The 10,804-nt window shown below is 39.5% G+C and overlaps 2 protein-coding genes across 2 annotated transcripts; one reads left to right on the top strand and one right to left on the bottom strand.

Moving 5' to 3' along the window:
* The first annotated feature begins 8 nt into the window (after positions 1 to 8).
* Positions 9 to 3,979, top strand: tpgs2 (tubulin polyglutamylase complex subunit 2). The gene is made up of 7 exons (XM_085273448.1): positions 9 to 202; positions 309 to 388; positions 484 to 571; positions 733 to 873; positions 1,044 to 1,157; positions 1,314 to 1,477; positions 1,875 to 3,979. The coding sequence occupies exons 1-7, from the start codon at positions 136 to 138 to the stop codon at positions 2,091 to 2,093; spliced, it is 873 nt and encodes a 290-aa protein (XP_085129574.1). The 5' UTR covers positions 9 to 135; the 3' UTR covers positions 2,094 to 3,979.
* A 100-nt stretch (positions 3,980 to 4,079) lies between these two features.
* On the bottom strand, positions 4,080 to 9,450 carry aqp7 (aquaporin 7). Its single transcript, XM_085273447.1, has 7 exons — positions 9,370 to 9,450; positions 9,029 to 9,230; positions 5,916 to 6,042; positions 5,692 to 5,829; positions 5,225 to 5,343; positions 4,860 to 5,077; positions 4,080 to 4,716 (listed from the first exon to the last, which is right to left on the bottom strand). Exons 2-7 carry the CDS (start codon positions 9,164 to 9,166, stop codon positions 4,530 to 4,532), a joined length of 927 nt encoding a protein of 308 aa, XP_085129573.1. The 5' UTR covers positions 9,167 to 9,230; positions 9,370 to 9,450; the 3' UTR covers positions 4,080 to 4,529.
* Between the last annotated feature and the right edge of the window lie 1,354 nt (positions 9,451 to 10,804).

Raw genomic sequence — 10,804 nt, 5'->3', positions numbered from 1 at the left:
TGTCCGTTTTGCGTCCCTTCTCCCTCCGCTTGCGTCCGCAGATGAGCTATTTGGAGCAAGGGGAAGAATGCGCTACAGACATCTGCAAAGGATGCATTCTGGGTTTTGTACAAATTTGTGATCGCAATCACCCAAATGGAAGAAACAAAGGAGAGCTTCAAGATTGCCGATAGGCTGATGCTCGGTATCACTCGGATACTTGGTGTGTATGATTGTGATATGTATTGAGAGCGTTAGCTAGCAAAGCATTGAATTCTGTGAAAAAATAGATTGTAATAAATGTCATGAACTTGTCCTTGCTGGGACAGAGAACATGCCTGGGGTGGTCGACGTGCGTTTCGCAGAAAGAGAGCCTGCAGAGAAGAGGAGTTTGCTGTCATGGGAGCAGGTGGGAAGGAAGATGCATGGTAGATGTCAGATATTGATATGGCAGTACTGTATACTTTTGTCATGTGTTATTCATCTTTTGTGTTTATTTGCCAGAAAAACACATGTATATTACCAGAGGACCTGAGAGACTTCTATCTGACAACTGATAGCTTTACACTAACATGGAGCGTTAAACTAGACAGTAGGTGTCCTGATGTGTTCTGTCTGCATTCACAGTTTTCAAAAGAGAAAAAAAGTCTGTTTTTATTTAAACTATTTTAAAGTAATGTTGTAAATGAAAATAGCAGCTTTTCTTATGTTCTTGGCACACAGCCCTCACTGTGTGGATGTGCTGTCTTTCAGGTGAGTGTGTTCCCTTAGGATGCATGATGATTAATAGTGTGGCCAGACTGTGCCCGCTGCTCCAGCCCGTGTCACTCTTCTCTCTGCCCAATGCGCCATCACTCGCTGACCTAGACTGGGAGGAGAGCGGCACAGAAAGTGGTAAATATTCACCTGCCGGATCCTCATGTGGGATCCTCAATTACAACACGTCACTTTCAATTACGTTTGTTTACAGTACGTGTGCTCAGTTGTGCAGAAAGCAGGCTAATGAATGAGCTCTTGATTGGACCGTAAATATTTATTCAAGATTCATTAATGCTATCTGTCAGGGCCGGCGCGTGTGCCCGTCGCACCTCATTTCGACTCCCGGAGCCGCATCTTCGAGCTGGATTCCTGTGGTGGGAATGGCAAAGTGTGCCTAGTCTACAAAAATTGCACTCCAGGTGCTCTGCTTGTGTATTGTATCTTATAGGTTATAATATATATATATATATATATATATATATATATATATATATATATATATATATATATTTAAAAAAATATTTTTTTTAAATCTGAGTTCCTTAAGTTAACATCCTTGCTTTTTTTTCTTTCAGGTGTGGTTGCTCAGAGGAGTGAAATATGGTTTCTAGACCGCTCTCTGTGCTGGCATTTTCTGACCACAACCTTTACCTCTTACTACCGACTGATGATAACCCATCTGGGTCTGCCTGAGTGGCAGTATCACTTCACCCCATATGGCCCCAGCCCTCAGGCTAAGGTAGTCAAAGTGTCTAATCCTTTTTTTTTTTCAGAATATGTGCTGTGACATAAATTGTATTTTTAATATTTATTCATATTATTAACAACATGTGAGACCATTGCAGTTGTATGAATACATTTTATTCAGGATGATTCTTTCACAGTCTACTACAATACTGGCAAATGTAACATTTTAGTAAGTTAGCACAGCACTGAGTTTTAAGTTGCTTCCAGAGAGCATAATTATGTGCATAAGGTGCCATACATTCCACAGAATCAGATATAGCATTGCTGGCTCGGTTAGTAAATTAAGTAGTATTTTCAAAACACATTTGGTGTGGGTTTGTTTTTTTGTTTTTTTCCCCATGTGTTACATGGATTATGTTAAATTATGTATATCTTGGTTGCTGCTGCAGCAGTGGGCATCCCTCTACCAGCCTTTGACTTTCAACTGTGAGCTCAGTTTGGCGGATCCTGCTGGGGATTTATATCTGAACAAGCTGGATCCTTCCAAGGCTTTCAAAGGCAAAGCCAAGGTCCCAGCCCCCAAGAAGAAGCAGTCGACACAGTGCAACTCAGGGGGCGCAGCCAAGGGCCAAAGCAATGCAGGAAGACAAAGTGGAGCAAAGCGGTGAGAAGGTACCCGTACGATGAAGACATTTCCAAATGTCTCCAGTTCCCTCAGGAGCTGGACTCAGTTTGTTGGACTTGGTGCTGTTTGACATGTTTGCCAAGGCTGAGTTGATATGTAGCCAGGGTTGTTGCTGGCTAGACACATTGGAAAGGTGATACAGTTATAGTACTAAAAGTGTTGAAGGCAAAAAATGTTTCTAAATTTTATATGTTTGAGGAGACGATGGCAATTTCCATCACACCTGGCTTAGATGGTTAAAAATGAATCCCCCTCACATGTAGAAAGACACAATCCTGAATTTTATCCACCTTTGGATGCCAAGTGTTGCCAGAGTAATTAGTCTTTGAATTAACAGAGAGTTGTATCAGTGTATATTCAGTACTTATAAACTCATTTAAGGTAATGTTCACTACTGACAGCTTATGGTTAAAAAAAAATCATATAAAATCAAAGCAGACAGATGTACAATATAACTGTACCACTGCTGTAACCAGAACCAGAGTTTATAAGTGCTGCTGTTTTCAGTGGGCTTGATTTCTGAATGCATTATGTAAATTCTACATGCAGCATGTAATACTGTAAAGTGCGGAAATGGCTAGATAACACATCTCTTTATATTAATAACTTTAAACTTAAGGAAACAAGAAGACTTAATGTAATGCTGTGTAGCTCACACCCTATATGTATTGATAATTGACAGGTTGAAAACTAACGTATAGGACTCAACAGATGCTTTTAGAGCTTCATTATCAAACATTAAGCCACATAAGTGTGAAGACAAACGTGACCTGTTACATTATAAAAGGACTACTAACTGGCCATTGTACTACTGCAGTGCCTCATGAATGCTGCTCTGTAATGTAAACTTCAGAAATGAACACTGTTTCTAACACAGATTATTCATCATGAGTGAATGAATATCAAAGGTATATTTTAACAGTTCAGGGCCACAGTTGTACAGCGGTTAGCACTGTCACCTCACAGCGTGGAAGGTCTCTGCGTTCAAATCCACAGAGTTTGCATGTTCTCCTGTGCCTGTGCGAGTTCTCACCAGATATTCTGGCTTCTTCCACAGACATTCACATCAGATTATCTGGTGACTCTAAACTGGCTGTAGGTTGTGAATGGTTATCTTGTGTTTGTTTCACATGATTTCTACTTTAAGTCTTCGCCACAGGTATGTCAAAACAACAAACCTCTATGAAAGCCAACAACGTAGTGCTTGCCCTAACCTGACGTGCGCCTCCCTTCATAAGCAACTATACATCGCACCAGATGGTACGTTTAGTACCACTGATTCCTCTTATGCATGTCTGACTACGTTTTTGTGGCTGGCACTGCATCTAATAGATCAGGACATGATCACACGCACAAGCCTGAATACCCGCAACAATATCAGCCGCATACGTAGGTAGCCCCTGTCGACCCTACAAAGAATCACCAGAGAAGTTTAATTCAGCTAATACCCCTGCCACAGACCCCACCTACCAATTCTAAATTGGGTAAGCGCTTAAGATAATGGCTCTTGTAACACAAATATAAAGCTCAGTAGACCCAATCTCACATCTACAGTTTTGGTTCAAGTACTTTTTAGTATGTACTTTTTGTCTGTAGGCTGCTGTGCACAAGAATGCTAGAAAGAAAAATGTCTGTATTTGGTTTTGTCGCTGTCCTTTCAAGCGGTGAGGAGTCATCTCCTACTGTGTGTTTGGTTTTCAAAAAAATATATGATCCCAGTGTATGGGGGCTGTTTGCTTCTCTTTGCACACCCTTAAGTTTTTCCACAGTTGTGGAAGTAGTCCCCTGTTGAGTGTTAAAGTGAATGATATTTATGTCTTCTAAGGTTACATAAGCTGCTATTGCAGTAATAAAAACAACATGAGTGAGCGAGTGTGGTTTTGTCAAATTTTCATCTCTAAAGTGACCGTATGTTTGTCTCAAACCTTTTTATTGTAGCGTATAGTAACGAGTACAGTGAGTCAAAATGTCTAATAGTGTATATTTTATATGTATTGTAGTCTATCATTTACACTAACTCTAGAAGAATAATTCAGGGATGGGCAATTAATTTTCCCAAGAGACCACAATTAGGGCCTAATTGTAACATCTACTCTTACCAGTAGCAGCTTATAAAGGAATAATTAATATTGAGCAGAACTGAGTTCATCTTATTGGTCCAGCCCTCCACAACAGTCTCAGTTTCCCATGTTGCCACTTGGGAAAATTAACTCACCACACCCAATTTAAGTTGATGTTGAAATTGTGTAAAACACGGTGAGCATTTTTGATTTGAACAAATCTTTATTTCACTCCCTGTTTGCTAATCATCCTCTGTCTCCCATCTAACAAGTTAGTTTTGGGCTTTTTAACCCTTTACCTTCATTGAATGTTGCATCTTCATAGAGCTATTCACTTAGCTGTCAACTTAGCTAGGGTGTCACACACACATATTTTCAATGGTATTTATCTCTTTATCCAGAGGGACAGCTTCTTCAACCATCTCTCCACCCGCTTTAGAGAGGTGTGGGTGATGCAGTTCCACAACAGCCTTGTATAGCCCTGCTCCAAGGACTCCTCCAATAGGGGGGGCAACTAGAGGCACCCACCACCATCCGTTTCCAGCCCTACACAGATAAAGGCAGCAAACCACAAAAAAGTAAATAGTTAATTAATAATGAAAAGTAGTTGGGGGGGGGGGGGTTATTCTTGACTAATCCTTGATTAAGGTGGAAAAAGCAAAAGAAAATGATATGGCCTTTTTGTGTACCTGAACACATCAGATCCCCAGCCTGCCATGGCAGTGAAAACCCTGGGTGCGATGTCTCTGGTGGGGTTGATGGCATAGCCACTATTGCTACCCAAAGAAATGCCAATGAGAAGCACCAGGAAACCCGCAAATGCAGGCTCACTTCCTGCTGGCGCTGGTTTGTTCTTCTGGTCGGATAGAGCCATAAGGCACAGTAGTAGCATCGCTGTGCCAAATACCTTCCCCAAACACACACATAGAACAAAAACATCAGTCTGGAAAGATAACCGTGTAGAAAGCCATCTAGTAAAGGAAATCATTCATGCTGATTATGTCTGATGATGGAGAGTTGTAACTATGAAGCTTTAGTTGACTTTCAGTGCTACCTGGTCAAAAAATCCAGCTATCAGAGAGAGGTATGGAGCAGGATAGGTGGCAAAGATACCAGCAGTGGCCTTCTCACCAGTCACAGTCAGGTTTCCTCTACAGTAGTCATGAATGGCTTCTGCAAACGTATCAAACAGATAAATCGTGATAGTTGTGTGACTCCAAGAAATCGCAGCAATACTTCAGTAACAGTGCCTCCAGATCTGTATGAGTTGTTTTCCATGTGGTTTTTATAATACTTTTTCTAGGACGTTTGCCGCTTAGGACACATGATGGTGCAGTACAGCATGGTGGGCCTCTTCATAATGTGTTCCACATGTGTAGATGCAGAAAAACATCAGATAAGCTTTAAATTTAAATCATGCATGGGCCGATTTCCTGAGACTTTGCTTCTTTGTTTTTGAACCTTCAAGTGACCTAGATACCTATTTTTTCTTTTTTAACACATACTGTTGCGTTTCCTCACCATAGTAGACAGCATAAATTGTCCCTGCTGCAAGAAATGACCCCAATAGCTGTGCCGAAATATAAAGAGGTAGCATCTTCCACGGGAGGCGGCGAAACACACACATTGTGAATGATACAGCTCCATTCATATGAGCCCCTGAAACAGATCAAAAGAGCAAAATATGACTGCTGAACAACAATTGGAAAGCATTTCATAGGTTTTGATGTCATCATCTTTCATACCCGAGATCTTCCCTCCAACATGAGACCCCATGGCAACAGCCAGTCCAAAACCCAGGTTGATGCTGAGGTACTGTCCAAAAGCTCCCTGACCAGTCACTACCTGGGCCACAGACCCCAAGCCCAATGACTGGAGACAAAGAGAACCCATATATCATTTATGCAGTCAAACATAGAAACAGATTACAAGAAATACTTTCCAGGAAGCTTATTTCACAATATAAGAAATGTTTGAGGCAAACTGTGATTAAGTGCTGGCAGCCAGATTCTTTTGTAATCGACAATAGCAGTTTCTCACTGTAAAAAATCTTATAGTGTAACACTGTCAGCTGTTTGGTTGCTATTATTCTGCCACTTTAAATCTAATAGTAATGATTGTAAAACACCTGTAAAATATCTCAATTTACTGTAAATATTTGGCTGTAAAAACAAACTCATCCTGAGCTCCTTGTCTTTTTGACATATGACAAGATATCAGCTCATCACATGATTATCCTACTCCTTGCACTGCAGATTTATATGAATGTCAGTTTATCAGCCACCACTACACTGAATGCTGCCAGGATGCAAGGAGTTGGACCACAGTTACAGTCTTGAAGCAACATAAACATAATTTCCTGTACAACTTTTCCCTCTCCAGCAATGGAATTGTCTAACAAAACATTTTAAAAAATCCTGTGCACCAGCTTGATATGATGTAGGGAAAGCCACTCAACAAATATATAGTGTGCATCCAGAAAGTATTCACAGCCTTTGCAAAATATTTTGTTGAAGCACCTTTGGCTGCAATTACAGCCTCAAGCCTTTTGTTTTTGGTGAACCAGCACTCCTTATTCAACTTGGTGGAGCTTGAGATACTCTACAGTCATTTTCAGACAGGTTCCTTCCCTCTGGCTGGGCTGCTTAAGGACATTTGCAGAGCTGTGCCAAAGCCGCTCCTTTGTCATCTTGGCTTTGTGCTTAGGGTCGTTGTCCTGCTGGAAGAGAGCTGCTTCGCCCAATCCAGTCCAGAGCTCTTGGGAGCACATTATCATCCAGGATGTCTCTGTATATTGCACATTCATTCATTCAAGTTCCTGCTGCTGAAAAACATCCCACAGCATGATGCTGCCACCATTTTACTACTGAGTTCAAATTTTATTTCATCAGACCAGAGGATTTGGTTTCTCATGGTATGAGAGTCCTTCAGGTGCTTTTTGGTATATCCCAGGTGGGCTGTCATTTGACTTTTACTGAGAAGTAGCTTCTGTCTGGTTACTACCACACTGGCCTGATTGGTGAAGTGCTACAGAAATGGTTGTACTTCTGGAAGGTTTTCCTCTCTCTACAGAGCAACACTGGAGCTCTGTCAGAGTGACCATTGGGTTCTTCATTAGCTTCCTAACTATGGCTATTCCAAAATGGAATAACCTGGAGCCAGATAATTGAGGCTCTGTGCCTTGAAACTGTCCTGTCTCAGAGGTCTCCAGACAATTTCTTGGACATCATGGCTTGGTTTTTGCTCTGACATGCACTGTCAGCTGTGGGACATCATACAAACAGGTGTGTGCCTCTCCAAATCACATCCAGTTGGCTGACTTTACCACAGGTGGAAGTTGTCGAAACACCAGTGGAACATCAGAGGCTCAGTGGACACTCAATTTTGAGTGTCACAACAAAATGTGGTGAATACTTATGTACATGTTATAGTTTTGCTTTTTTATTTTTATATCTATTTATAAACATTTCAATATTTTTTTACCTTTGTCATTATGAAGTATTGTGTTTAGAATTTTTTAGGTGAAAAATGAATTGAATCCATTTTGAAATATCACTGTAACATGACAAAAATGTGGAAGTGTTGTGAATACTTTCTGGATGTAAACAAGAAGCACTCTGAGAGTTTAAACCTCCACAACGCAGCTCACTCTCTGGGCAGAATTTACTTTTAAGAGAATGGTATAATTCAGTTTATTTTCTTTGTTCGCACACATTTTTGTTCTCACATGTTTTAAATCTGTATACGGTACTACAGTACTATATGTTCACAATACACATCACACTTGTAAGCGTCATAGTTTCTAAGTTATAAGGTTTTTTTGTAACTTTTCAACCGATGAATAATTTAAGTCTCCTAGAAGGCTTTAGTGAATGTAAGCCAAATTTTAATGGCATGTTAACATGACCTTATCTACACGCCTAGAAAGTGTTATCAGAATTGAGCTGTCTTGCTTATAGACAGATTGACACGCACCCAAATGCTACCAAAAGAATAACCTCTCTGACGGAGGTAAGTAGCAAAAAGTTACGTTTTTTGGGAGGTTTTTTTTGTTTGTTTGTTTTAATTATTTCTAGAAGTACCTTCGTTTCTAAACATACTGTATAAGTAACATTTTCTTTCTTACTTAAAAGTTAAAAGGCTGAGTTGCACAATTAATTTTCATTTTAATTATGGTACTGCACAAATGTAAAAGACACCACACTACTGAATTATCTTGCTTTTAACTCAAGCGGCTATGTTATCAGGGTAAAAAAAAATGCTGACACTGAAAAACTGTAGCCATTCTATCAGGAAACAGGAAAAGTCTGGTTCCCCCAACAAAGTCACGAGTATTTTGTTTCTGTCAGGATTCCGAATCACAAACACAGTAAGTGCAATTCTTTTGTGCTCACATTCAGGCATTTACGCTTCCCATGTTCATCATGTTATAAATGCATGTGTTTTTCTTCCAGGCTTCTAAGTAAAAGGTTTATTGTAACAGCTGACGTGTGACTTCTGGAAACCTCTTCAGCTGGCTTGCTGCCTGACTATTACTCTATAATAATACTAGACTCTCAGGTTCATTCACTGAACCTGACAATGTGACTGTTAATAGTGCTTATGTGTGTGTGTGTATTTGGGAGAATGTTGCAACTTATCAGGATAAAGAGCACGACATTAATGATTAATAGCATATGGGTGCTACAGATAAGCAATTAGATTCTAAACAGAAAGAAGACCCGATAAATGAAAAGTCAAAATGTCAGCGGAATCATGGATTTGAGAGGTGCTTTTACAGTTTTTAATGAGATATTACATATTATTATTTGAAAGCATATGACACTTCAGAAATCTTGTGATAATACTGTATTCTTACCATCATGACATATGTGCTAAGTGATTCAGCAAGTCCCACACGAATGAGTTCATTCTTTAGCCAAACTTTGGATCGAGTTACTTTACCTCCCCTCTGCTGAAACACCCTGGGTTTTACTGACTGCACCAAGTCCTTCATTTCTTCTTCTTCTACTTTTTCTTCCTCTTCTTCTTTCCTTCCAACCTCAGGACTTTTTTTTACCCTTTTTGAATGAGAAAAAAAAAACTACACATTCAGCCTTGGTTGAAAAATTTATGAAGTGACTGGCACACAGTACTTTGCAAACAAGACCAACTTTTTGTCTCCTGACCTCAAAAGTTCCCCTTTTTCCACTCACTTACCTAATTGTGTTTCTCAGTCTCTCTTTGTCACTCACATCCAATGGAAGTTGTCCACAATTTAAAGGCTTCAACACACTCTCACCCACCTCCACCCCCTTCTTCTCTCCCCTCCTCCTGGAAATGGCCAAAGATACAGTGACACACACCCTGCTGTGCTTGATTATCTGTCAAATTTGTCATAATAAAAACACTTTAAATACATCTGTGGAGTACTTTATTCAGAACTGAAACTCATTACAAGTTAACTTACTAAAAGGCTGAATAAGATGTTTTTATTTTTTTTATATTATTATTTATGGCTTTTACAGCAACAAAAAGTTACCTTGAAATTATTATGTAGACTTTTTTTAATTGTTCCATGTTGTTTTGTGCACATGTTCTGTATACTTCTGATTATATGAAATGCACTTTACATCTACACTTACACTTCGCACCTTACATTACTGAAGTGGGGTCAAAACAGCATAAACTATTGGTTGAAGCAAGGCTGCTACAGTAACACACTATCTGGACTTCATAGCATTACAAAGTCCATACATGCTTTTTCTCTCCTAAATAAGCAAAAGAAACACAACAACAAAAACTGAAAAGTAGATTACGATGGCTACAACTTTGGAAGTTTGTAGGTGATAAAAGTTGATCAATACACACAAACAATTTCCAGCTGCAAAATCTGATTTTCACCAATACTGGTTACTTCAGTATAAATGTCGTATTTATTGATTTCAGCTGTTTCAGATTTGTTTATTTTATTGATCGCACAAAAAAGGGTAATTCAGCGCCCAGCTTGCTCACACAGTCATAAACAACCTAACCAAACCTGAGTCTGTAGTAAATGACGTGACAGTGTGGACTGCCATGAAATTTTATGTTCATGTTCCCTGAAAAGTTAATTGTAATGTCTTTGATCTTTGAAAATAATGCTACGTTTGTTCAATCTTAGTATGCTTAAATGTGCACTCAGCCTGACTAATGATGTTTATAGTTTAGGGCTGCAATGATTCATTGCATAATTCAAATAACTCAATGATAAAAAATGTAAAAAAAAAAAGTCCTCGAGGCAAATTTTTCGACGCTTCGTTTAAATTCTATATAAACGTTTCACCCACATTTGGGAATAAAATAGACCTGCGATAAACACGTATTTAGGAGCATGTATGTGAATACAAATTTTGACAACAATAAGCCCAGGCAGGCCCTGGTTTTTAAAAAGAAATACTGATAATATGCAGATGAACTGTTAATTTAGTCTGATACCATGATTAAATTAGCCCACTTTCTATCACTGTGGCCCGTGACACCAGCAACAAACAGCGGTGAGTCTAAAGGGGGGCATGGGTTGTCTGCAGATTGTGTCAGAGCTCTGTGTGCGGGCAGGCGGAAACCATAGCTTTATTGCTGGCGATAAACAAAACATGAACTGAAAAACAGACCG

The sequence above is a fragment of the Mchenga conophoros genome, linkage group LG5 (genome assembly GCF_057382185.1).
Source record: "Mchenga conophoros isolate Kocher_MC1m ecotype Shallow Benthic linkage group LG5, M_conophoros_male_GT1.1, whole genome shotgun sequence".
In the NCBI taxonomy this organism is placed as follows: domain Eukaryota; kingdom Metazoa; phylum Chordata; class Actinopteri; order Cichliformes; family Cichlidae; genus Mchenga; species Mchenga conophoros.
The sequence above is the reverse complement of the archived record's forward strand: the minus strand, read 5'-3'. Positions and strand labels throughout refer to the sequence as shown.

What these genes read in the sequence shown, in the direction of transcription:
- aqp7 (XM_085273447.1), bottom strand. Translation starts at nt 9,166, where the DNA reads ATGAAGGACTTGGTGCAGTCAGTAAAACCCAGGGTGTTTCAGCAGAGG. An exon ending in TTAGCACATATGTCATGATG is followed by an intron (nt 6,043 to 9,028) that starts GTAAGAATACAG and finishes CTTTGTCTCCAG; the next exon opens with TCATTGGGCTTGGGGTCTGT. An exon ending in TAGCTGGATTTTTTGACCAG is followed by an intron (nt 5,078 to 5,224) that starts GTAGCACTGAAA and finishes TGTTTGGGGAAG; the next exon opens with GTATTTGGCACAGCGATGCT.
- tpgs2 (XM_085273448.1), top strand. Translation starts at nt 136, where the DNA reads ATGGAAGAAACAAAGGAGAGCTTCAAGATTGCCGATAGGCTGATGCTC. An exon ending in CGGTATCACTCGGATACTTG is followed by an intron (nt 203 to 308) that starts GTGTGTATGATT and finishes TTGCTGGGACAG; the next exon opens with AGAACATGCCTGGGGTGGTC. An exon ending in GTTTGCTGTCATGGGAGCAG is followed by an intron (nt 389 to 483) that starts GTGGGAAGGAAG and finishes TTTATTTGCCAG; the next exon opens with AAAAACACATGTATATTACC.